General features: G+C 36.6%; 1 protein-coding gene across 5 annotated transcripts in view; it reads right to left on the reverse strand.

Annotated features, from left to right (window-relative positions):
* The window catches only part of CNTLN (centlein), a 352,381-nt gene that overhangs the window by 91,778 nt on the left and 232,724 nt on the right, over positions 1–27,879 (reverse strand). For all 5 annotated transcript variants that reach the window (XM_019965900.2, XM_070794501.1, XM_070794502.1 and 2 more), the window contains 4 exons: positions 25,239–25,339; positions 9,519–9,610; positions 4,825–5,366; positions 142–319 (listed from right to left, as the gene is read on the reverse strand). In XM_019965900.2, the coding sequence (XP_019821459.2) occupies positions 142–319; positions 4,825–5,366; positions 9,519–9,610; positions 25,239–25,339 (913 nt within the window). The remainder of the gene's footprint in view (positions 1–141; positions 320–4,824; positions 5,367–9,518; positions 9,611–25,238; positions 25,340–27,879) is intronic.

The raw sequence follows: 27,879 nt of genomic DNA on the forward strand, positions 1-27,879 counted from the left end.
TAAGTGAGTATTTTCACTGCATATTACAAAGAAAACAATTTTTAAGGATTCACATTAAATCACTGGCAAGAAAAACTGATTAAAGTTATGACACATGAGATGAAATTAAAAAGTCTATAATTAATCAAAACTGTTATATACCTTTGGGGTCTTGTCCTCTACATTTGGATATATCTGTACTATTTCTTTTCCTTGCATTTGGCTGTCCTCTGTCTGGTCACGTTCTTTCTGGTCTCGTCTGTCTTCTGTTGGACTTATTTTCTGGGATGTTTCTACAATAATTGTTCCCAAATTTCGTAAGTTCTGTGTTTCAGAATCACTGATTTTGGAAAAAGGGGGAGACATAAAACCCAAGAAGAAGAGTTGTTCAATGTACCTCTTTTAAGTTCAAGACTAAATAATAGCACAAGTTTCATATATATACATATAGCTGTAAATTTAATTTGAACATTTACTAGTTCTCATTGTTAAGAGACAGTCTAAATATATTGAGAGAAAATTTGTATAAATAGATTTTACTAAATTATAAAATCTCATCAAGAATTTAGATTATGTAATATCACATGCTTGCCAGTATCACTTCTATAGTATTTCTCTAAGTGTAAAACTCAGGAAGCACATGTTTTGACATGTTCAAGGTTAGAACACTCACTACTTTCTGAGCCAGGGCAGAAAGTTTTAATAGTTTGTAACAGAAAGGAAAGTTTTCTCTTAGTGTAGGACAAAATTTGAATCTCTGAGCCATTCACCCACTGATCTTAGTTCCATCTCTTATGAGTAGTCATCGTTTAATAAAATACTTAAGGAAATCCTTGCCCTTGGGTAGCTTTCATCCTAGTGGGGTGGGGGTACACGTAAGAAATAAGAGGACTAAGTTTTACACACAGTGTGTGTTAATAGTTTGAAATAGTACATTAATAGTTTGTGTAAAAAAAAATAAAGGGAAGAAGATTAGAAGTGCTAGTGTTAATGTTGACTAGAAATCTAAGTCCAATCTCTTTTCTACATGGATGATCTATTTGGACATAGAGCAATGAAGAATTGATAATTTTGAACTATGGTGTTGGAGAAGACTCTTGAGAGTCCTTGGACTGCAAGGAGATCCAGCCAGTCCATTCTAAAGGAGATCAGTCCTGGGTGTTCTTTGGAAGGAATGATGCTAAAGCTGAAACTCCAGTACTTTGGCCACCTCATGTGAAGAGTTGACTCATTGGAAAAGACTCTGATGCTGGGAGGGATTGGGGGCAAGAGGAGAAGGGGACGACAGAGGATGAGATGGCTGGATGGCATCACCGACTCGATGGACATGAGTTTGGGTGAACGCCGGAAGTTGGTGATGGACAGGGAGGCCTGGCATGCTGCAATTCATGGGGTCGCAAAGAGTCGGACACGACTGAGCAACTGAACTGAACTGAACTGAACTGAACTGATATGACACCAGCAACAGTGGTTTCTCTAAGAAAAACATCTCTAGCTTGATCTAATATTCTTAACATAAATGTTTTTGAGATGCTTTCCCATCCTGATCCCTCTTGAAAGAACACCAGCGTATTCTGATGGACCATTATGTCCAGAATTTAATTTCATATTTCAGGTGTACTATGAGAAGTCCTGATAGATGCAGACTAAATTTGTGTAAGCTTTTCCAGCATGCATTATGAACTGAGGCATAAAGGATTTAACAAAACCTCCTAAAATATTTTTACATACATTAAGTCTCATATTTTTCCCATTGTATAGCTGAAAATTTGGCATTTTAAGCCAAGTATAGGACCCTATAATCTTTTGGATAACTATATCTTCCCAGTCTATTGTGATCTTTGGGGATTTTGATTCTATTTTGTAATGTATTTTCCAGCACTTTCACTGTCTCCTTTTCCACAGATTTGATAAACATGTTTTGCTGAAATTCTGCTTTTCTTCTTCAAAGTATTAACAACCCCTGCTGATTGTTACCTATCAAGATAAAGGTAATTCGTATATTGGGACCCACAAAATGCAAGTTGCCCCAGTGGCCCCAGTCAGTAACCAAAACCAAATTCATCATCAAAACATTAATGCAAAATACATCACTGTCAAGGAAATTTAACATACACCAATCACAATCCCCCAACCCAGCTTCAGCTAGTTTACCTTACCCACTAGCCTTAAAAGAAAATCCCTGATCTTCTAATCAGTCATGTTCTGTTTCTGCTTGGCCTCTTCTTACTGTTGCTGTATAGCCGCTAAGTTGTGTCCAACTCTTTTGCCATCTCATGGACTCTAGCCCACCAGGCTCCTCTATCCACGGGATTTCCCAGGAAAGAATACTGGAGTGGACTGCCATTTTCTTCTCCGGGGGATCTTCCTGACACAAGGATCAAACCCATGTCCCCCTTATTTGTAAGCAGATTCTTTACCACTGAACCACCAGAGAAGCCCTGGCCTCTTCTAAAGTGCTTTAAAACTCCCTCTTGCCTCAAATCTCTTAAAGAGTCCTCCACAGCTTGTTAGGCACTGGACTCCCCTAATCTGTGCTTGTTCCCCACACTTGTTACTAAATTGTATTTTTTGTTGTTGTTATTTGACATCATGCTTTTATAATGCTATACAACAATGGGAGATAAATATTAATAAGGTAATGATGATATCGGAGAAGGCAATGGCACCCCACTCCAGTACTCTTGCCCAGAAAATCCCATGGACAGAGGAGCCTGGTAGGCTGCAGTCTATGGGGTCGCTAAGAGTCGGACACGACTGAGCGACTTCACTTTCACTTTTCACTTTCATACACTGGAGAAGGAAATGGCAACCCACTCCATTGTTCTTGCCTGGAGAATCCCAGGGTTGGGGGAGCCTGGTGGGCTGCCGTCTATGTGGTCGCACAGAGTCGGGCATGACTGAAGCGACAGCAGCAGCAGCAGCAGCAGCAATGATGATATAGGATCATACAAATATATAAAGGACCAAGCTCTATTTTCCTCACTATCCAAGTAAATTTTTTATATTTCAGACAATGAAAATCTAAAAGAAATATTTGGGTTGGCCCAGAAGTTTGTTCAGGTTTTCCGTAAGACAAACATTATGGAAAAATCTGGATGAAGTTTTTGGCCAATCCAATAGAATATTCTGAAATCCTGAAGCTTCATTTAGGATTTCTAATAGTTTGAGAATTCTTTGCATTTGAGTGATTCCTAAGATTGTTCTGTCAGGCAGGAAATGTAATATAATCCTCACAGTGTAAAACTGAGTTTCACTGCTAAATAATTTAAAATGACGACCCCTATGTTTTAATAGATACGGTGATAATCTCCTAAAATACACGACCTTCTGACATGCATTAAGAAGACAAAATTGAACTGAGTGTATTTCTTAACTTTCATATATTTATTCACATATACATACACATGAGTAAATATGTACAACTATATTATGAAGTGTGGTAGTACCCACTTATGAGGTATAATTAGTAGATGAAACCAGAATTTCCTGGAAGACATTGATAAACACTTAGTGGGTTTTAAGCCAAGTAGGATTTTATCTCTAATTGCTTTTGAAAACATAGAAGAAAACCTTAGAAGAGATAACAAAGAAGTAGGAATGCAGATTTGGTCTTACTACTTTTGTAAATTTGTTTCTGAGTTTTTCACCTGCATAAAGACCAGAGGCATGACCAATGTTCATTTAAAACACTGGTTCCCAAACTTGTCTGCATATTGGAATCAGCTGCAGAGACTCCAAAACTACTGAAGCTTGTATCTCGCTCCAGAAGTTATGATTTAATTGTTCTGGGATGTGGCCTGAGCTTTGGAATTTTTATAAGATCCCCAGGTGATTCTAATATGCAAACAAGTTTGAGAACTGCATTTTAAAATGTTTCACTTCTATGTCTAAAAAAACTATCCAGAAACATCTCAAATCTAAAACAGACCACGACTGTAGATTTAAAAAAAAAACTTAGGAAAATAAAAGGAAATATATGCTGCTATAAAACAAGACAGAATTACAGAAAATTGTTCCAGGTGTCTGTTAGCAATTCTGGCAACACTAAATGTCCCTATTATTTAGGTATAAAAAGGTGTTCTATCATCCATTTACCTTTGTGGTTTTACTGACATGCTTCAAGTGTGTCTGTGAATGGATAGCCAGGGGTAAAGGAAAGAAATATTATAGATTTTTAGTATTTCCTTGCTGCTATTCACTAGGGGTTATATAACTTACAACTAGCAATCTGTAGAGCTTTAACTTTAAAGAAAGAATTTTAGCCACCATTCAATTAAAGTTAGTACAATGACTTTGCATAATACATACATGAAATAATTAGTGAAGATGGTTCTTAATTTAAAGGATGTTAAACAGCTTGTAGACATCTGGTAACAAGCTGAAATGGGTCATTCAAAATTTATCTAACTAAATTAAGGGGAAAAAATGTTTCTCCTCCCAGGTTGCCATGTCACAAGATAACTAAACCGACTTAGTAGGCTTGCCTGGGAATCCTTAGCTGTCAGTGGTGAATATGCAAAGGGCCAGCAAATTAAATCAACCTGCCAAACTGTCAATTTCAAGCCTCATGACTGCATGAAAATAGCATCACTGGAAGAAATCAAGCATTGCCTTCTTTTGGGTTTCCTGGCACCTATTCAAATACTCATGCAGTTGTGGCTAATTTTGCATGCAAATTTCAGTCAATAAGCTCAGAACAAGACCTCCCAAGATATTTCAAAGGATCTGACAGTATTTTTTCTGAATACCAAATCGACAGTAGTTGAAATTCAATCTCCATTTGCTGGTGCTTCACATATGCACAGTGTCCCCACCACAGACCTAAGTTAATGAGAGCTTTACCTGCTTTCACTCACGTCCTCCCAGTCGTCCTTGCTGAGGTTCTCAAACACATTGCTCATGACCTTGATGGAGTGATTGAGAACAGTGTGGTAACGACCCACAGAGCACTTTTTCTTGGCTGTTTTAAATTTAACCTTGGTAGTGGTTGTCTTACACTCAGATTGCCCAGATCCAGATCGCGCTTCCGTGGTGGCCATCTCAGATTTAGCTTTGTCCGCTGAATGCTGTAATTTCTCCACTGAATTCATCAGCTCTTCATTTTCATTTCTCAACTCATTAGCTTCTGCCACTTGTCTCCTTAGGGAAATGACTTCTATCTCCAGCTCACTGATTTTTGCCTCAAGTTTAGCTTTGTCTTTTTCCACACCTTTACTTCCCTTTTTTAACTGTTCCAGCTCTTTTTCTCTGGTCTTTGCATCTTCTTGCTGCTCTTTAACAAGAGATTTCAGGAAATCATTTTCTTTTATTAAATTTTTATTCCCTTCTTTTAATTTTCTTGACCTTTTCTCAAAAGATTTTAGCCGATTTTCCAATTCAATGACCTAAACAAAAAAGTTTTATTTATTTTTTTAAAAGCCCAAACCAGAATCTACTGTATTTTTATTATTTCTAACTTATAAAAATAAAATTTAATTTAGCATACGGACAAAATAAAAATGTACTTAATTTCTAACTAATTCTAAGGTGGTATAGATAAATAAATTCTAAAATGCAATAATACATCTTTTAAATAAAGGACAGATGGTAAAAGAAGTTAAAAAATTTTACACAATGTGATATACTAACTATACTAATAAGCTCTGCAGAGTTCTGTGAGACCATAAATGCTTTGGCTTTATAATCTACTGTTGGGAAAGAAAACATTTCTTTCTACTATTCTAGGTTCTTTGGTCTAAGAATGAAATTGATATGACAGATTAAAAACAGAAAAACAAAAATTTAATAACATGTATAACTCCTGTATACTTGGGAGATATCCAGGAAAACTGAGTAACTCCCCAAAATGGCTTATGCCATCACCTTATATACCATTTTCATCTAAAGACAAAACAAGAGTAGACGTATATGAGTTTGCACCAGACTACTGTAGATCTCTGGGTAACACATTCTGTTGTTCCCTCTCAATGCAAATACTTTACTGGAGAGCTGGATAATGTGACAAAAAATACCATGTTCAGGAATACATGAACATTTTTACTTTTTCCAAATCACTCTATCACCAAATCATATTCTCCATTTAGTAAAAAATTCTACAAGCAAATCAGGAATATCACCCTTTTATAATCTCTTCAGTTTCTCTCAGTGATTTTTTAATCACTGCCCCAAATAGTATAGTTTTCATAAATATACTTTAAAATATTTTAGCATGTTAGATTCCAAAGTGCAGTGAATTTAAAGGGACTGTATTTTTTTAAATTATTTTATGAAAATAAACTATTATAACATTAAAAATGATTTTGACAGTGATGATATAAAAATATTAGTAAGAAGGAGTTCAGTCTGGAGGAAATTGAATTTTGAGCCTGGTCTAGATCTCACTTCTAGCTCTGACTGCTTTACCCCGTGAGATATTAATCTATTTTACCTTTACTTTCCTCATCTGTAAAATGGGAATAGTAACAGCTATCTTCTAAGTTATAAGTATTAAATATGATCATATATGACAATTCTTAGCAAACAGTTCTAAACATTTTATCACCATCATTTCATTATTATTAATCATAACAGCTATTTAATAAAATTACTTGAGCTAAAAATGCAGTTACCTACACTAAATACTGCTGAATTAGCTTTTAATCAACTTACACTTTTGATTAAAATATAATATGTTATGAAGAAATGTAGCAAACATCTTAAATTTGAAAGTTCAATCCTGGAAACTGGCATTATTTTTTTATTTTATTTTAAGATTGGGTACAACTCATGAAAATTTCATATGCAACAATGGAGAAATACCTTTTTTAGGTCTGGTATGTTTAAAATGTTTAAAGTTTGTTAACTGCCTACTGTGAATCTATTTTTAATCATAAAACTAGTCAAGATTATTTGTATTTAAGTTTAAAATGGGGAACAACATAGATACTACTTCTAAAGAATTTGATGAAGGAAAGTTCATAGCACATATGAAAGTGTTATTCAAGGTCACTCTCTAAAAATTATTGTCAAATTGACTTTGCTGCTGCTGCTGCTAAGTTATTTCAGTCGTGTCTGACTCTGTGCGACCTCAAAGACAGCAGCCCACCAGGCTCCTCTGACCCCGGGATTCTCTAGGCAAGAATACTGGAGTGGGTTGCCATTTCCTTCTCCAATGCATGCAGGTGTGCTAAGTCACTTCAGTCCTGCCCGACTCTGTAAGACCCTATGGAGAGCAGCCCACCAGGCTCCTCTGTCCACAGGATTCTCTAGGTAAGAATACTGGAGTGGGTTGCCATTTCCTTCTCCCAAATTGACTTTACTTCTCCAAAAACAGAAAGGAAAGTTTCAAACTATATTTGAAAATGAAAGTCTAGGGAACTGTTAAAGGCATTTGGTTTGTGTGCTAATAGATCATCTCAAGTCCAGTACTGAGAATTTAATTTACCAAAAAGATGGCTTCTTTCAAAACTGAAATAAAACACCTGACTTTTTGAAGTTTGTGTATTACTTTGCTAGTGCTGTCATAACAATGTACACAGATTGGGTGACTTAGACCCTGATAACCTCATTTTAACTTAACTCTTTAAAGACCTTCATCTTCAAATACAGTCATATTCTGAGATACAGGAGATTAGGACTTTGACATAAGAATTTGGTTGGGGGAGGAGACACAATTGGGCTTCCTGGTGGCTCAGATGGTAAAGAATCTGCCTGCAATGCAGGAGACCTGGGCTCGATCCCTGGGTTGGAAAGATCCCTGGAGAAGGGAGACACAATTTACCCCATAAGGGTTGAAATGTTAATAATTTTTTTAAAAAAACAAATCTACTCATACGTTTCATTTCTACTATATACAAATATTGTTTTCATGTTTTCAAAATCTTTTAAAGCCATTCTGAATTTCATATATATCCTTGTAAAATAAGGAAACTTAACTAAAAGGGGTTAAATTATGACTCATATAATTGCATTATTTTTTTTAAGTGACAAATTTGACACACAGTCCTATGAAAATAATTCCTTTGGGTTTTTCAGGAGTTAAAATGAATTTCTGGATCTGCTATAGTAGTAGGCAATTATGGGGAGCAGAATTCTGACACTCTAAAATGTCTCTTTGGCACATGTCTTCTCTTGAGCTGGTTGTTTTTAAGAAACTGCAGACATAGGAGAACACCTAAAAACTGAGTAGTAACTGACTCCAGAGCCCCAACATCTTTTCTTGTCTTAGTTGAAGAAGGTATTTAAAGTGATAGCTTAGGCCATTTCACAGTGTCAGTTTCCATGCGTTATCTCATATGTATACAGGAAGTATACATGTTATTAAACTTCAGTTTTTCCCTGTTAACCTGTCTTTTTATTACAAGGGATGTCATATCCAAGAACACAGAAAAATAGAGGAAAATTATTTTTTCTCCTCCACATTATTTATGGCAGTTGGAAAGAAATAATAAATTTCTTTAGGGTTTATACCCCAAGGTAGTAAGTAGCAGTATAGTATAATATATCCATGTAAATAAAAATTATACAAGACCTGGAAAAAATGAACAAATTGTTCTGAAACAAAAAAGGTAAGCTGCTATAAACTGTAATACATTCTGGAAGTACATACTTTATTTCAATTACTTATTTTACCTTAAGATAAATGAACATGAGCATTTCTTGTTCTCTAGGTTATAATGTCAAACTGATATGTGTCGTTCAGTAATAATGAGATGACAGCCTCTGTTACCTGACCATATGGTGAGTGTTAGAAGTATAAGGAATCTCATCATCTGCTGTATATTAACAGATTTCCTACAAAGAAATCCACAGATGTAGAAAATTTAAGTAACTACACTAATATTTTGTCTATATATATGGACACTTCCAGCTTTTTCTAAGTATCCAAGTGGTAACTGGCTACAAGAATAATCTATTTAAAGAACATTTCCTTTATAACAATAACGAAAAGTGTTAAAATAAAACCAAGCCCATTTAACTGAAATTGATGACTAATATTTAAGTACAAAATTGCAAAGATAAATGTTAAGATTTTTAAACAACATTTTATTAATGAAGATAACCATGTTGTAAAGTGACTATAGGATTTATATGGAGGGGTTCTGTTAAAACACGGAGAGTTATACCAAATCATATGGGCATAAATGTTTATCTAAAATGAGATGAGAATGTATAATTTTCAACTTTAACTTTAAAATTATAAACATATTACCATTTTACTACATAAAACTAAAACTATGCTTTTTTTTAGTTTAAATATTGTAGTTTAAATAAATGTGTTGAAATGTAAAAATTTTTATACTTTCTATTGTTAAATTCATTCTTTTTATCTCTTAAAAATATTTTAAATCTATGTCAAAAGAAGCATAAGTGTTTCCACAATTCTTATTTCACTAACATTGATTTTTTTAACCCCATTTTGGTAAGCCAATGATTTTGAATTTAAATTAAGGAGTCACACAAGGTTTAAGTTCAAGAGCCCTCATTTTAAAACATAATCCTTTATATTAAAATTCAGATTTAACTTGCTCAGTTCAATATCTTAAAGATTAGAATACCTTCTGTAATGTCTGCTCCGACATTTCTTTCCAATTCTTCTCTGGAGTACTCTTCTTGACCCCATCGTCTTCATCGTGTCTAAAGAGTTGTTCTGGCAGAGAATAAATAATATAGTATATCTATATAGTATTACATATATATATATATATATATATATATAAAATATATTATGGTACCCCATATACTGCCGAAACACTGTCCTGTCATTTTAAGGAAAAGGGGTCTATAGTTTCTCCACTATGAATAATGTAGTCTATTTCATTGTCAAATATTGGCCATAAGCTGAATGGTGACCCTTTTCAAGATTTTCAGTCACATAATTATGTATCTTTGTAGTGTCACTTTTTTTTTTTTGGCAGTGTAAGATTTTCAAAGGTACAACAGATCTGCAGGTTAACAATGCTGTACTTTTATTCCCATTTTCATTCTTTTGTAGACTATTCCCTCTTTGCCTTAAAAGCAGAATTCACTGCCTTTTTATCTACACAGTCACTACTAGTTTTGTTCTCTGGATCTTGTTCCCTGCCAGGAGGATCAGAGTGATTGCAGAACAAAGCAAACAGTAACAGAATTAGGGTAGACTGAAACTGTAACCCCCCCTACCACCACCTTTTTTTTTTTTTTTTAAGTAAAAGATCTTGCACTGGCAGCGTAAAGCACAAAAATCACATTTCCAGAATAACTGACTTTACCCAGTTAAGGGTAAAGTTCAAATCATTCCTACACTGCCCAAGCATCCCTTCAAACAAGCAAAACTATATAAGAAACATAACATTATTAAAGGAAAAAAATCATAAAACTTCAGTTAATATTATTAGAATTGAAATACATTAAAACCTATAAATATTTTTCTTAGATAAATTAGTGACAAATTTAATATTTTCTTACTGAATTATTTTTGAATTATATTCCTCAAAAAATCAAAAAGGGGGCAAAAATAACAAGACATAAAGCTAAAAGGCTGTATATCTGTATTAGTCTGAGATGCTTTTGCTTTAAAGTATGCTTGGCTGCTGTAGGTCAGTGTAAAACTTTGATTTATCAACAAAGGAAAAGGAAAACAATATTATTCTCTGTAGAGTAGAAATCCTCTTGGTATAAACAGTGACTAACAAGTTTGTTAGAGTGAATTAGGCATTTCTTTTGTCTTTGAAACATGACATATCCAATTAAAACTTCTGTACTCACGAAATAAATAGAACATTATCCTAAGGATAATAAAAGTCAGAATAGGTAGAATTTGCCACCTGGGGAATATGTACCTTTACCTTGATAATCATCGACTGGTTCCCAAGTTTCTCTTTCTAGTCCCCTAACACCATGGTGCTGAATTCATTTACAACATTCTTTCAGCAATATAGAAATAATATGCAAATACAATTCATCTGTTCTAGTGATTTAAATATCTGCTATAGTTCTTAGTAAAATATTTACACTTAAAAATAAGAAAACAGTTCTATACTCAAAGACCATACACTACTAAAAGTAGCTAAATAATTCCAACAAAATAAATGTTAAAGACATTTAAAAGTGAATTTGATTGCTGTTTTTGTGCTCCTAAGTGTGCTTCAAGATTCACAGGTGAACTAGAAGAGCATGTTCACTTGTGGTTTTCCGTTGAAAATTCTGTTTCTCACCTTCACAGGTCTTAGAGAGAATATACAAGCAGCCTGAGCCAGGCCAAGGAGAGGAACAAAGACCCAACTCTCTGCCCCTTGATTCCCTTCCCTTCCAAGGATCTCAGGATTTGGGAAGTGAACAAAGAGGATCTAGTTAGAAATATACAGGCCTATTTCTGTCCTTTGGTAGATGTATGAGAATATGCTTCACCTTCAATCTTTGCCAGCATCAGGGTCTTTTCCAATGAGTCATTTTTTTGCATCAGGTAGCCAAAGTTTTGGAGCTTCAACTTCAGCATCAGTCCTTCCAATGAATATTCAGGACTGATTTCCTTTAGGATGGTCTGGTTGGATCTCCTTGCAGTGCAAGGGACTCTCAAGAGTCTTCTCCAACAACACAGGTCAAAAGCATTAATTATTTGGTACTCAGGTTTCTTTATGGTCCAAGGCTCACATCCAAACATGACTACTGGAAAAACAAGAGCTTTGACTAGACAGACCTTTGTTGGCAAATTAAGTCTCTGCTTCTTAATATGCTGTCTAGGTTGGTCATAGCTTTTCTTCCAAGGAGTAAGCAGTTTTTTTTTAGTTTCATGGTTGCAGTCACCATCTGCAGTGATTTTGGAGGCCCCCAAAATAAAGTCTGTCACTGCTTCCCTTGTTTCTCCATCTATTTGCCATGAAATGATGGGACTGGATGCCATGATCTTAGTTTTCTGAATGCTGAGTTTTAAGCCAGCTTTTTCACTCCCCTCTTCCACTTTCATCAAGAGGCTCTTTAGTTCCTCTTTGCTTTCTACCATAAGGGTGGTGTCATCTGCATATCTGAGGTTATTGATATTTCTCTCAGCAATCTCGATTCCAGCTTGTGCTCCATCTAGCCCGGCATTTCGCATGATGTACTTTGCATATAAATTAAATAAGCAGGGTGACAGTACACAGCCTTGACGTACTCCTTTCCCAATTTGGAACCAGTCCATTGTTCCATATCTGGTTCTAACTGTTGCTTCTTAACCCGCATATAGATTTCTCAGGAGGCAGGTTAGGTGGCCTGGTATTCCCACCTTAAATACCTTAATAGTATTAAGGTATTCCTTAATTCCCACCTTTAATACCTTAAAGGTATTAAAATTCCTTTAAGAATTTTCCACAGTTTGTTGTGATCCACACAGTCAAAGGCTTTACTGCAGTCAATGCAACAGAAGTAGCCATTTTTCTGGAATTCTCTTGCTTTTTATATGACCCAACAGATGTTGGCAACTTGATCTCTGGTTCTTCTGCCTTTTCTAAATCCAGCTTGAACATCTGGAAGTTCTTGGTTCACATACTGTTGAAGTCTAGCTTGGAGAATTTGAGCATTATGTTGTTAACTTGTCAGATGAGTGCAATTGTGTGGTAGTTTGAGGAAAGCTTTCTTATCTCTCCTTGCTATTCTTTGGAACTTTGGCATTCAGATAGATGTATTTTTCCTTTTCTCCTTTGCCTTTCGCTTCTCTTCTTTTCTCAGCTATTTGTAAGGCCTCCTCAGACAATCATTTTGTCTTTTTGAATTTCTTTTTCTTGGGGATGGTTTTGATCACTGCCTCCTGTTCAATGTCACAAACCTCCATCCATAGTTCATCCATAGGCTCTCTGTCTATCAGATCTAATCCCTTGAATCTAACTGTCACTTGCACCATATAATCGAAAGGGATTTTGGTCTAGTGGTTTTCACTACTTTCTTCATTTTAAGTCTGAATTTTGCAATAAGGAGTTCAAGCTGACCCACAGTCAGCTCCTAGTCTTGTTTTTACTGAATGTATAGAACCTCTCCATCTTCAGCTGCAAAGAAAAAAATCAATCTGATTTCAGTATTGACCATCAGGTGATGTCCATGTATAGAGTGATCCCTCGTGTTGTTGGAAGAGGGTGTTTACCATGACCAGTGTGTTCTCTTGGCAAAACTCTGTTAGCCTTTGCCCTGCTTCATTTTTGTACTCCAAGGTCAAACTTGCCTGTTACTCCAGGTATGTTTCACTTTACTGGAAATTTATTTTTTAAATTGTGGTTTTAAATGCTTTACTGTTATTTTCACTCTTATGTTTTTTTACTCTTAAATTTCTTTTGTCCCCTTAATTCTCCTGGATAATATTAAAAATTAATGTAAATTCTCAAACATTTTCTCCTCCTTTTAGATATTTTAATAAATTATTAAAAATCTGTTATTATTATGGAGGGTTGCAGAATATAGTAGCCTAAAACATGCCACTTTGGCATATTGACTATTTTGGCCAGTAGGCACTTAAAAAATATTGAGGGACAGATTTTCCTACAATACTCCTTATCTGCTGGAAGACCCTCCAAAAGGAACTCACTCCAGTAAAGTTTTACCAGAGAAGATTAACTCTTATCACAGGAGGAGGAAACTAGAAGCCCACACTAGATCCAGACAAACTTTGTTACAAACTATGATAGCTCTCAGGTAGTCTCTTGAGGGCCCATTCATTTTTCTTAAAATTCTTTACTCTCACTTAAGAGGCCTACATCCCTCCTGCTCCTCCTCTCTTCCTATTAGAAGAGTATGTAATTCTGAATTCTAAAGCCTCCTATTTGACTACTCACTTTTCCCTGGGTATCTTCCATGTGTACGTAAGACATATACATTAATAAATTTGTTTTTCTTAATCTGTCTTTTACTATAGGGGTTTCAGCTAAGAACTCAGAAAGGTAGAAGGAAAATTCTTATTCCTTCCCTCCAATTATTTTTTCATTCATCTTAATTTTTGTTTCCTACACTGACTTTTTTAAAGGTCTGTTTGTGATTATATCAATTTGGGAAACAAAGAAAGGGGAATAGGTATCTTGAGTATTGGCAATTTCCTAAAAATCCTGAAACCAAGTAGACCCTGTGGGGGCTCCTGGGTATGGAAGTCTTTCTGTGTCCCCTATTCTGTGTAGGGAACAGATCCATCCTCCATGACCTTCCTTGACTCCCAAAGTGCAGATTCAAACATCTGCTAATTAGGAAAGGGAGGGAATGCAGAGACAAGGTAGGAACAGCCAAGAAACAAGTGTGCAGCCTGGTACTGGTTCTGCCTCAAGGGATATACGTAACAGTATCCTGGGGTGCAGGCCTTGTACTCACCTTAATATTATCAGCAACCCCACTCTTGAACTATTACAATAAAATGCCTCACCAAGTTCTCCCAGGTTGAGATACACAGTTTTCAAGGGCAGGATCCCATTGTGCCCCCCTACGCCTGGCAAAGCAATAAGGCTTCTCTTTCAACTTCACTCAATACTCAGTCTCTGAAATTCGATTCAGCGTCAGTGCACAGAGGCTGAGTTTTCTGGCACCAATATTATTACATTTTCTTCATTTTAAGGAAAAAATAAGAGTCATAGTGAGCAGTGGAGAAAGAAATGGCAACTCACTCCAGTATTCTTGCCTGGAAAAATCAACAGACAGAAAAGCCTAGTGGGCTATTTTCCATGGGGTCACAAAAAGCTGGACATGACTGAGCAACTGAGCATACACACAGCACATAGTGAGTATATTACTTTAGAGGGTACTTGTCATACAATAAAATAAGAAATATATCTTTGGTCTTTTCTCTCTACACAGAGCTTCTAAAAGTCCTTAGAATTTCACGAGTGATAGAGAGATAGAGGTAAGAGAATTATCTTCTGTTATTCATAACAGACCCCTTTTCACAAGTTTCGCTTAAATCTATTTTCCTTTATATTTCACTTCTACTTAACACAAGCTGGGATTTTGTTGGAGACACCAACAAAAGTTGCAGGGTACAAATTAATACACAGATTTGCAATTGTATACACTAACAACAAAAGATAAGAAAGAGAAATTAATGAAACAATCCCATTTACCATCACATTAAAAGAATAAAATACCTAGGAATAAACCTACCTAAAGAGATAAAAGAATTGTACTTTGAAAACTATAAGACATTAATAAGATAAATAATAAATGATACAAAGAAATGAAAAGATACACCATATTCATGGAGTGGAAGAATCAATATTGTCAAAATGCCCATACTACTCAAGGCAATCTACAGATTCAGTGCAATCCCTATCAAATTATCAACAGCTTTTTTCACAGAACAGTAATTTAAAAATATTCTAATTCGTGTGGAAAATAAAAGACTCCAAACAGCAAAAGCAATCCTGGTGGAATCAGGCTCGTTAACTTCAGACTATACTACAAAGCTACAGTCATCCAAACAGTATGGTACTGGCACAAAAACTGAAATACTGATAATGGAACAGGATAGGAAGCCTGGAAATAAACCCACACATCTATGGTCAATTAATCTACGACAAAGGAAGTAAGAATATATAATAGAGAAAAACACTCTCTTCAAAAACTGATGCTGGGAAAACTGGACAGCCACATGCAATATAATTAACTTGGAACATTCTCTAAATCCATACAGAAAAATAAACTCAAGATGGATTAAAGACCTGAATGTAAAACTGCATAATATAAAACTCTTGGTGGGAAACACAGGCAGAACACACTGTGACATAAATTGCAGTAATATTTTTTTTTTTTTTTGGATTGACCTCCTAGAGTAATGAAAATAAAAAGAGAAATAAACAAATGGCTTATAATCAAACTTAAAAGCTTTTTCATAGCAAAAAAATATATATAAAGCAAAATGAAAAGACAACCCACAGAATGGGAAAAAACATTTGCAAATGAAGTGACCCACAAGGCATTAATCTCCAAAATGTAAAATGCATCATGCACTTCAATATCAAGAAAACAAACAACACAATCAAAAAGCGGGCAGAAGATCTAAGCAGATAATTCTCTAAATAAAGCATACACATTTCCAAAAGGAACATAAAAATACACTCAACATACTAACTATTCAGTTCAGTTCTGTCGCTCATTGTGTCCGACTCTTTGTGACCCCATGAATCAATCACAGCACGCCAGGCCTCCCTGTTCATCACCAACTCCTACTAATTATTAGATAACTGCAAATCAAAACTACAATAAATATCACCTCACAATGGTAATAATGGCCATCATCAAAAACTGTACAAACAATAAACGCTGGAGAGGGTGTGGAGAAAATGAGAACTCTCCGAAGCTATTGGTATGAATGTAAACTGGTACAACCACTATGGAGAACAAAATAAACAAAATAGAACTTTTTTTATCTTTAAATCAAACTTTTCTTATTTTTAAATAAAAACTGCTGTAAAATCCAGCAATCCCACTCCTGAGCACATATCCAGAGAAACTATAATTCAAAAAGATACATGCACCCCAGTGTTCCCTGCAGCACTGTTAACAACAGCAAGGACATGGAAACAACCTAAATGTCCATCAACAGGAGTGGATGAAGAGGTGGCACATATATACAATGGGATAGTAGTCAAGTCATTAAAAGGAAAGAAATGCCATTTGCAGCAACATGGATGGATCTAGAGATTAAGTGAAGTCAGACAGAGAAAGACAAATTACTTGTATGTGGAGTCTAAATATTTAAACAAATGAACTTACTCTCTAAACAGAAACAGACTCCCAGACTTCAAAAATAAACTCTTATTGTTACCAAAGGGAAAGGGGAGGGGCATAAATTAGGAGTTTTGGATTAACATATATACACTACTATATATAAAATAGATAATCATTAAGGACCTAGTGAATTCTACTCAATATTATATAATAACCAATATGGGGAAAGAATCTGAAAAAGAATGGATATATGTATATGAATAATGAATCACCTAGTTCTATACCTTAAAGTAACACAACAATGTAAATTAACTATACTCTAATATACAGCAGGAGGGCCAAGAGGAGCTACTCCACATTCAACGTCAGGAGGGGTGGCCGTAAAGATACCCCTCGTCCAAGGTAAGGAGCAGCAGCTGCGCTTTGCTGGGCAGCCGTGAAGAGATACCTAATGTCCAAGGTAAGAGAAACCCAAGTAAGACAGTAGGTGTTAGGAGAGGACATCAGAGGGCAGACACACTGAAACCATACTCACAGAAAACTAGTCAATCTAATTACACGGATCATAATCTTGTCTAAATCAATGAAACTAAGCCATGCCATGTGGGGCCACCCAAGATGGGCGGGTAATGGTGGAGAGGTCTGACAGAGTGTGGTCCACTGGAGAAGGGAATGGCAAACCACTTCAGTATTCTTGCTTTGAGAACCCCATGAACAGTATGAAAAGGCAAAATGATAGGATACTGAAAGGGGAACTCCCCGGGTCGGTAGGTGCCCAATATGGTACAGGAGATCAATGGAGAAATAACTCCAGAAAGAATGAAGGAATGAGCCAAAGCAAAAAGAATACCCAGTTGTGGATGTGACTGGTGACACAAGCAAGGTCTGATGCTGTAAAGAGCAATATTGCCTAGGAACCTGGAATGTCAGGGCCATGAATCAAGGCAAATTGGAAGTGGTCAAACAAGAGATGGCAAGAGTGAATGTCGACATTCTAGGAATCAGCGAACTAAAATGGACTGGAACGGGTGAATTTAACTCAGATCACCATTATATCTACTACTGTGGGCAGGAATCCCTAAGAAGAAATGGAGTAGCCATCATGGTCAACAGAAGAGTCCAAAATGCAGTACTTGGATGCAATCTCAAAAATGACAGAATGATCTCTGTTCGTTTACAAGGCAAACCATTCAATATCACAGTAATTCAAGTCTATGCCCCAACCAGAATGCTGAAGAAGCTGAAGTTGAACAGTTCTGTGAAGACTTACAAGACCTTTTAGAACTAATACCCCAAAAAGATGTCCTTTTCATTATAGCGGACTAGAATCAAAAGTAGGAAGTCAAGAAATACCTGGGGTAACAGGCAAATTTGGCCTTGGAATATGGAATGAAGCAGGGCAAAGGCTAATAGAGTTTTGCCAAGAGAACGCACTCATCATAGCAAACACCCTCTTCCAACAACACAAGAGAACACTCTACATATGCACATCACCAGATGGTCAACACTGAAATCAGATTGATTATATTTTTTGCAGCCGAAGATGGACAAGCTCTATACAGTCAGCAAAAACAAGACCGGGAGCTGACTGTGGCTCAGATCATGAACTCCTTATGCCAAATTCAGAATTAAATTGAAGAAAGTAGGGAAAACCACTAGACCATTCAGGTATGACCTAAATCAAATTCCTTATGATTATACAGTGGAAGTGAGAAATAGATTTAAGAGACTAGATCTGATAGAGTGCCTGATGAAGTATGGACGGAGGTTTGTGACACTGTACAGGAGGCAGGGATCAAGACCATCCCCATGGAAAAGAAATGCAAAAAAGTGAAATGGCTGTCTGGGAAGGCCTTACAAATAGCTGTGAAAAGAAGAGAAGCAAAAAGCAAAGGAGAAAAGCAAAGATATAAGCATCTGAATGCAGAGTTCCAAAGAATAGCAAGAAGAGATAAGAAAGCCTTCTTCAGTGATCAATGCAAAGAAATAGAGGAAAACAACAGAATGGGAAAGACTAGAGATCTCTTCAAGAAAATTAGAGATACCGAGGGAACATTTCATGCAAAGATGGGCTCGATAAAGGACAGAAATGGTATGGACCTAACAGAAGCAGAAGATATTAAGAAGAGATGGCAAGAATACACAGAAGAACTGTACAAAAAAGACCTTCATGACCCAGATAAGCACAATGGTGTGATCACTGACCTAGAGCCAGACATCCTGTAATGTGAAGTCAAGTGGGCCTTAGAAAGCATCACTGTGAACAAAGCTAGTGGAGGTGATGGAATTCCAGTTGAGCTATTTGAAATCCTGAAAGATGATGCTGTGAAAGTACTGCACTCAATATGTCAGCAAATTTGGAAAACTCAGCAGTGGTCACAGGACTGGAAAAGGTCAGTTTTCATTCCAATCCCAAAGAAAGGCAATGCCAAAGAATGCTCAAACTACCACACAATCACACTCATCTCACACACTAGTAAAGTAATGCTCAAAATTCTCCAAGCCAGGGTTTAGAAATACGTGAACCGTGAACTTACAGATGTTCAAGCTGGTTTTAGAAAAGGCAGAGGAACCAGAGATCAAATTGCCAACATCCGCTGGATCATCGAAAAAGAAAAGAGTTCCAGAAAAACATCTATTTCTGCTTTACTGACTATGCCAAAGCCTTTGACTGTGTGGATCACAATAAACTGTGGAAAATCTTTAAGAAATGGGTATACCAGAGCACCTGCCCTGCCTCTTGAGAAACCTATATGCAGGTCAGGAAGCAACAGTTATAACTGGACATGGAACAACAGACTGGTTCCAAATAGGAAAAGGAGTTCGTCAAGGCTGTATATTGTCACCCTGCTTATTTAACTTCTATGCAGAGTACATCATGAGAAACGCTGGGCTGGAAGAACCATAAGCTGCAATCAAGATTTTCGGAGAAATATCAATAACCTCAGATATGCAGATGACACGACCCTTATGGCAGAAAGTGAAGAGGAACTCAAAAGCCTCTTGATAAAAGTGAAAGAGGAGAGTGAAAAAGTTGGCTTAAAGCTCAACATTCAGAAAACAAAGATCATGGCATCTGGTCCCATCACTTCATGGGAAATAGATGGGGAAACAGTGGAAACAGTGTCAGACTTTATTTTGGGGGGCTCCAAAATTACTGCAGATGATGATTGCAGCCATGAAATTAAAAGACACTTACTCCTTGGAAGGAAAGTTTTGACCAACCTAGATAGCATATTCAAAAGTAGAGACATTACTCTGATAACAAAGGTCCATGTAGTCAAGGCTATGGTTTTTTCCTGTGGTCATGTATGGACATGAGAGTTGGACTGTGAAGAAAGCTGAGTGCCGAAGAATTGATGCTTTTGAACTGTGGTGTTGGAGAAGACTCTTGAGAGTCCCTTGGATTGCAAGGAGATCCAACCAGTCCATTCTAAAGGAGATCAGTCCTGGGTGTTGTTTGGAAAGTCAGATTCTAAAGCTGAAACTCCAGTACTTTGGCCACCTGATGCGAAGAGTTGACTCATTGGAAAAGACTCTGATGCTGGGAGGGACTGGGGGCAAGAGGAGAAGGGGACGACAGAGGATGAGATGACTGGATGGCATCACCAACTCGATGGACTTGAGTCTGTGTGAACTGTGGGAGTTGGTGATGGACAGGGAGGCCTGGTGTGCTGCAATTCACCGGGTCGCAGAGTCAGACACGATTGAGCGACTGAACCGAACTGAATATACAGCAAAATTTTTTTAAAAGTTAAGTGTTGTCAACTTAAGATAGGCTGTTATAGATATAAGTTGTCATATATAAGCCTCCTGTGTGTTTGCATGCTAAGATGCTTCAGTCATATCTGACTCTTAGCGACCTGATGGACTGTAGCCTGCCAAGCTCCACTGTCCATGGGATTCTCCAGGCAAGAATACTGGAGTGAGTTGCCATTTCCTCCTCCAGTGGATCTCCCTGACCCAGGGATGAACCCGTGTCTCTTGTTTCCTGCATTGGCAGGCACGTTCTTTTCCACTAGCAACACCTGGGAAGCCAATATAAGCCTCCTAGTAATGACAAGCAAAAACCTACAATAAACACACAAAAGATAAGCAGAAAGGAATATAAGTACATTTATACAACTAAAGTTATCAAAGTATAGAAGGAGAGAATAAGAGAATAAAGGAAGAGAGTAGAACCACAAAAGACAGCCAGTAAACAATTAAGAAAACCATCAATATGTACATCAGATCAGATCAGATTAGATCATTCGCTCAGTCGTGTCCGACTCCTTGCGACCCCATGAATCGCAGCACGCCAGGCCTCCCTGTCCATCACCAACTCCCGGAGTTCACTCAGACTCACGTCCATCGAGTCAGTGATGCCATCCAGTCATCTCATCCTCTGTCGTCCCCTTCTCCTCCTGCCCCCAATCCCTCCCAGCATCAGAGTCCTTTCCAATGAGTCAACTCTTCACATGAGGTGCCCAAAGTACTGGAGTTTCAGCTTTAGCATCATTCCTTCCAAAGAAATCCCAGGGCTGATCTCCTTCAGAATGGATTGGTTGGATCTCCTTGCAGTCCAAGGGACTCTCAAGAGTCTTCTCCAATACCACACTTTAAAAGCATCAATTCTTTGGTGCTCAGCCTTCTTCACAGTCCAACTCTCACATCCATACGTGACCACAGGAAAAACCATAGCCTTGACTAGACGAACCTTTGTTGGCAAAGTAATGTCTCTGCTTTTGAATATGCTATCTAGGTTGGTCATAACTTTCCTTCCAAGGAGTAAGTGTCTTTTAATTTCATGGCTGCAGTCACCATCTGCAGTGATTTTGGAGCCCCCCAAAATAAAGTCTGACACTGTTTCCACTGTTTCCCCATCTATTTCCCATGAAGTGGTGGGACCGGATGCCATGATCTTCGTTTTCTGAATGTTGAGCTTTAAGCCAACTTTTTCACTCTCCACTTTCACTTTCATCAAAAGGCTTTTGAGTTCCTCTTCACTTTCTGCCATAAGGGTGGTGTCATCTGCATATCCGAGGTTATTGATATTTCTCCCAGCAATCTTGATTCCAGTTTGTGTTTCTTCCAGTCCAGCGTTTCTCATGATGTACATACATATCAGCAATTATTTTAAGTGGAAATGCCCTAAATTCTCCAACAAAGACACAGAGTAGCTAGATAAATAAAAATAAGATAAGACCTATCTATATACTGACTACAAAAGATTCACTATAGATGTTAAGACACATATAGATTGAACATGAAAGGATTGAAAAAATTATTTTATGCAAAAGGAAACCAAAGGAAGCTGAGGTAGTGACACTTGTATTGGACAAAATAGTCTTTAAAACAAGACTGTTACAGAAAACAAAGATGGATATTATATAATGATGAAGAAGCTGTTCAACAAGAGGATTTAACATTTGCAAATATTCATACATCTTACATAAGAGCATCTAAATACAGAAAGCAAATATTAAGAGACCTAATGGTAGAAACAGATAGTAATACCATAGTTGTTCTGCTCAGACTTAATATTTCATGATAGTTCAGTCTTACTGGGTTGTATGTTTCCAGGAATTTATCCATTTATTTTCTAGGTTGAGCAATTTGTTGGAATTTATTTATTATAAATATTTTCCTATGATTCTTTGTATTGTATTTCTGTGTTATCAGTTACAACACCTCCTATTTCATTTTTTATTTTATTTGAGTTCTCTCTTTTTTTCTTATACATATAGCTAAAGGCTTGTCAATTTTGTTTATCTTTTCAAAGAACCAGCTCTGAACAGATTTATAACTGGTAAGGAGACTGAATCAGTAATCAAAAACCTCCCAACAAACAAAAACCAGGACCAGATGGCTTCATTACTGAATTCTACAAAATATTTAGGGAATTAATATTAATTCTTCTCAAACTCTTCCAAAATATTTAAGAGAAGGGAGCTCTTCCAAACTCATTTTACACGGCCAATATTATCTTGATACCAAAACCAGAAAAGGACACCACAAAAAATGAAAATTATGGGCCAATTTAAAAATAGGCTAAAGATCTAAACAGACATTCTTCAAAAGAAGACATACAGGAATAATTTGCTTCAGTATGCTTTGCTTTACTAGTCTTCCTAGATATTGTGTTTTTCAGCAAATTGAGTATGTGGCAACCTTCTGTCAGCCAAGTCTACAGGTGCCATTTCTAATAGCATTTGGTTATTTTATGTCTCTGTTCCACATTTTGGTAATTTTCCCAATATTAATGGCAACCTATTCCAGTACTCTTGCCTAGAAAATTCCATGGACTGAGGAGCCTGGTGGGCTACAGTCCATGGGGTCGCAAACAGTTGGACACGACTGAGTGACTTCACTTCACTTCACTTCAAGCAAAAGGATTACAACCCACTGAAAACTGAGATTACAGATAGCATTTTTTAGCAATAAAGTGCTTTTTAATTAAGGTAAGTGCATTTCTTTTAGATATAATGCTATTGTACACTTAATAAACTACAATATAGTGTAAATACAATTTTTATGTACACTGCTGCTGCTGCTGCTAAGTCGCTTCAGTCGTGTCTGACTCTGTGCGACCCCACAGACGGCAGCCCACGAGGCTCCCCCATCCCTGGGATTCTCCAGGCAAGAACACTGGAGTGGGGTGCTACTGGGAAACCACATAAATCATGTGGCCTGCTTTACAGCAATATTCATTTTATTGTGGTGATCTGGAAAAAATACCTCGCAATATCTCCTAGAAATGCCGGTACAGATGGCCAACAGATACACGAAAAGATGTTCAACATCATTAATCATTAGGGAATGCAAATCAAAACCATACTGAGATATCATCTCATATCTTTTAGAATATCTATTATGAAAAAGACAGAAAGTAACAAATCTTGGTGAGAATGTGGAGAAAAGAGAACTTTTGTGCACTTTTGATTGGAATGTAAAGAAGTACAGTCACTTTGTATAACAATATGGAGGTTCTTCAAAGAAATAAAAATAGAACTATTATATGCAATTCTACTTCTCCAGCAATTCTACTTCTGGGTATTTATCCAAAGAAGATGAAAACACTAACATGAAAAGATATATGCACCCTATGTTCATTACAGCACTGTTTATGATAGCCAAGATATGGAAATAACCTAGGTGTTCATTGATGGATGATAGAAAGAAATTGTGGCATATATATATATATATACACACACACACACATACAGTGGATACTATTCAGTCATAAAAAAGAATAGCATCTTGACATTTGTGATAACATCGATGGGCCTCACAGACATTATGCTAAATAAATAAAGAAAACCAAATAATGTATGATGTCTATCATATGTGCAATCTAAAGAAACAAAGAAGCTCAGAAATAGGGACAACAAATTAATGACTTACAGAGGTGATAAAAGAAATGGGTGAAGGGGGTCAAAAGGTAAAAAGAAAACAAAAAGAAAAAAGAAAGGAGCACAGGTTTGAGAACTATGATCCCACATGTTGCAGGGCATGGCTAAAAAAAAAAAGTAAAGAAAATAAAAAAGAGTAGTAAAAATAAGTCTCATCAGTATTTCACGTAGTGATCTTAGTAGTCACTAATGGTCACTGCCTTGATCTATGGCAAAAAAAAAAAAAAGAACTCAGTCAAAAAGTAAGCTTAAGTGAAAGTCACTCAAGTTATGTCCGACTCTTTGTGACCCCATGGACTATACAGTCCATGGAATTCTCCAGCCCAGAATACGGGAGTAGGCAGCCATTCCCTCCTCCAAAATTTAAAATATGACATAAGTCAATGGTGTAAATCAGAAGGATTCAAATATTGGCCTTGACAAGTCATGAGTATACTAAATAAGTGAAACTGGAACAACAAAGTAATTGTGACAAAATCCAGATGAGTGATATATAAACATTCAAATATTACATACAAATTATTAAGTATAAAAAACTAAGTGTAAATTATTAATTATAACTTGTCAACACCTAAAAAGCACAGTGTTAACAATTAAGCTGTAGCAAGGTTAAATAAGAAGGAACTCTGTCATATCAACCTTATTTACTTTTTTTAATGAGGTTACTTGAGGATGGACTGAAGTCATATAGTAAATACACTTATCTTGATTTTAACAAAGGAAAATCTTGCAATTGAAATAGATAATCCCCTTTTACTAAATACTCTCAGGTTAGGGTTCAGGCAGGTTTCAGATTTGCAGATCTCCAAGTTTCCTTCTAGCTCTAAGACTGTGACTCCAGGTGAGAATCACATCACTTCTAGAAAATGTAATGTCATATGAAAATATAAATGAATTATTGATAGTAACTACCTCTATATTATCAATAATTCTATATTACCTATAAAACTTTGAACAAACATAACCAATAAAACTTTGTCAATGAATAATAAAAGTGAATATTCTCTCCTTATCGAGTATTTCTTTAAAATTTTAATAAACTATAAACCTAACTTTTAAGTGTTCTCTCTACTTGATTTTCTCATGAAAGATGAAAATGCTAATAAGAGATGAAGGAGTAAAGCAATAGAAATAGGGAGAACAGGGTTAAGATTCTTAGAAGCTGAAAATAAAACATAAAAAACTGGATAATTTTAAACCGCCTACATTGAATATTTATTCTGACAAAGTTACCTTCTCTTCTCTCTGCCATAAATGTATTCAATTCTTGTATTGTTGCTTTATCAACAGACATATGTACTTTAAGTTTATCCAGTTCTTCTTGAAGATGCATTCTATGAAAATTAACATAATAAACAATTAGTTTAAATATGTAAGTTAAGAAAAATATGGCAAACATGTAAAGGTGGCAAAAATAATTTTAAAATACATAAATTAGTAGAAAAAAAAGAGCATATTAATATTAACAAATTCTAACAATTAAAATTGAATTTTAATGACATCTGTAAAGTAAAATCTTTCAACTGAGTTTTAACTTTGTCTAAATAAACATACTAAATAATTAAAAACATAAGCTACATAATTTGAAAAAATCTATTGACTTACCAGATCATTTTCTAACACACAGATACACAACATAAAATAATAATAAAACATTAATACCTATCACTGAAAATAAAGAGTAAATCTAAAGATGCCAAATAAAGGCAAAAAACCCTTACTAGTAAAATGAAATTGAGCTACCATGACAAGAGACCTGGATTAAATGACGTCCATGGAGAGCTCTGACCTTGAGACCTGAGTGGACATGATAATTTATCTGCAGGGACCTTCACAGCTGAGACACAAAACTGGATTAACTGCAGGAAGCTGGGACACAACATTTTCTGAATGAAAACCTGAGTATCTGAGCTTATCTGGCTGAAGTTCCATTAAAAAGAAGCTTTTTGTCCAGTCTAAGGGCAAGAAAGAGTCAACTATGTATGATCAGAAACATAAGTATATATTGTTCTTGTTGAGTTACTAAGTCATGTCCAACTCTTTGTGACCTCATAGACTGTAGCACACCAGGCTCCTATGTCCTCCACTATCTCCTAGAGTTTGCTCAAATTCATCATGTTTACTGAGTCAGTGATGCTATCTAACCACCTCATCCTCTGCTCCCCTCTTTTTCCTTTTGCTGTCAATTGTTCCTAGCGTCGGGGTCTTTTCCAATGAGTTAGCTCTCCACATCAAGTGGCCAAGGTATTGGAGCATCAGCTTCAGCATCAAGTGAAAGTGAAAGTTGCTCAGTTGTGTCCAACTCTTTGCAACCCCATGGACTGGGGCCTGCCAGGCTCCTCTGTCTGGAATTCTCCAGGCAAGAATACTGGAGTGGGTAGCCATTCCCTTCTCTAGAGGATCTTCCCGACCCAGGGATCAAACCCAGGTTTCCCACATTGCAGGTGGATTCTTTACCGTTTGAGACACCAGGGAAGCCCAAGAACACTGGAGTGGGTAGCCTATCCTTTCTCCAGGAGATCTTCCCAACACAGGGATACAACCCGGAGCTCCCGTGTTTCAGGCAGATTGTTTACCAGCTGAGCTACCAGGGAAGCCCAAAAGTGAAAGTGTTAGTCACTCTGTCGTGTCCGGCTCTTCGTCACCCCTTGGACTGTAACCCACCAGGCTCCTCTGTTCATGGAATTCTCCAGGCAAGAATACTGGAGTAGGTTGCCATCAGTCCTTCCAGTGAATATTCATGGTTGATTTCCCTTAGGATGGACTGGTTTGATCTCCTTGAAGTTCAAGGGACTCTCAAGAGTCTTTTCCAGTACCACAATTTGAAAGAATCAATTCTTAGCTGCTCAGACTTCTTTATGGCCCAACTCTCACATCTGAACATGACTACTAGAAGAAAACCTTAGCTTTAATTAGATCTTTGTCAACAAAGTGATATCTCTGCTTTTTAATATACTGTCTAGGTTTGTCATAGCTTTCCTTCCAAAAAGCAAGTGTCTTAACTTCATGGCTGCAGTCACCATCTGCGGTGATTTTGGAGTCCAAGAAAATAAAGTCTGTCACTGTTTCTACTGTTTCCAAATCTCTGCCAGGAAGTGATGGGACCAGATGCCATGATTTTAGTTTTTTGAATGTTAAGTTTTAAGCCAGCTTTTTTGCTCTCCTCTTTCACCCTCATTAAGAGGCTCTTTAGTTCCTCTTTGCTTTCTGCCATTAGAAAGGTATCATCTGGGTCGTCCCAGTGCACTAGCCCCAAGCATCCAGTATCGTGCATCGAACCTGGACTGGCATCTCGTTTCATACGTGATATTTTACATGTTTCAATGCCATGGGGAGGGAGGAGGGAGGAGGGTTCAGGATGGGGAACACATGTATACCTGTGGCAGATTGATTTTGATATTTGGCAAAACTAATACAATTATGTAAAGTTTAAAAATAAAATAAAATTAATTAAAAAAAAGAGAGAACATAAAATAAATAAATAAAATACCTACAAAAAAAAAAAAAAAAGAAAGGTATCATCTGCCTATCTGAGGATGTTGATATTTCTCCTGGAAACCTTGATTCCAGCTTGTGATTTATCTAGTTCAGCATTTCACATGATGTACTCTGCAGGTAAGTTAAATGTGCAGAGTAACAATATATTGCCTTGTACTCCTTTCCCAGTTTTGAACAGGCAAGTTTTTCCAGGTCTGGTTCTAACTTTTGCTTCTTGATCCGCAAACAGGTTTCTCAGGAGACAGGTAAGGTGGTCTGGTACTCTTGTCTCTCTAAGAATTTTTCACAGTTTGTTGTGATTCACACTGTCAAAGGCTTTAGTAGTCAATGAAGCAGAAGTAGATGTTTTTCTATAATTCCTTTGCTTTCTCCATGA

The sequence above is a fragment of the Bos indicus genome, chromosome 8, assembly GCF_029378745.1.
Source record: "Bos indicus isolate NIAB-ARS_2022 breed Sahiwal x Tharparkar chromosome 8, NIAB-ARS_B.indTharparkar_mat_pri_1.0, whole genome shotgun sequence".
NCBI classification, from domain to species: domain Eukaryota; kingdom Metazoa; phylum Chordata; class Mammalia; order Artiodactyla; family Bovidae; genus Bos; species Bos indicus.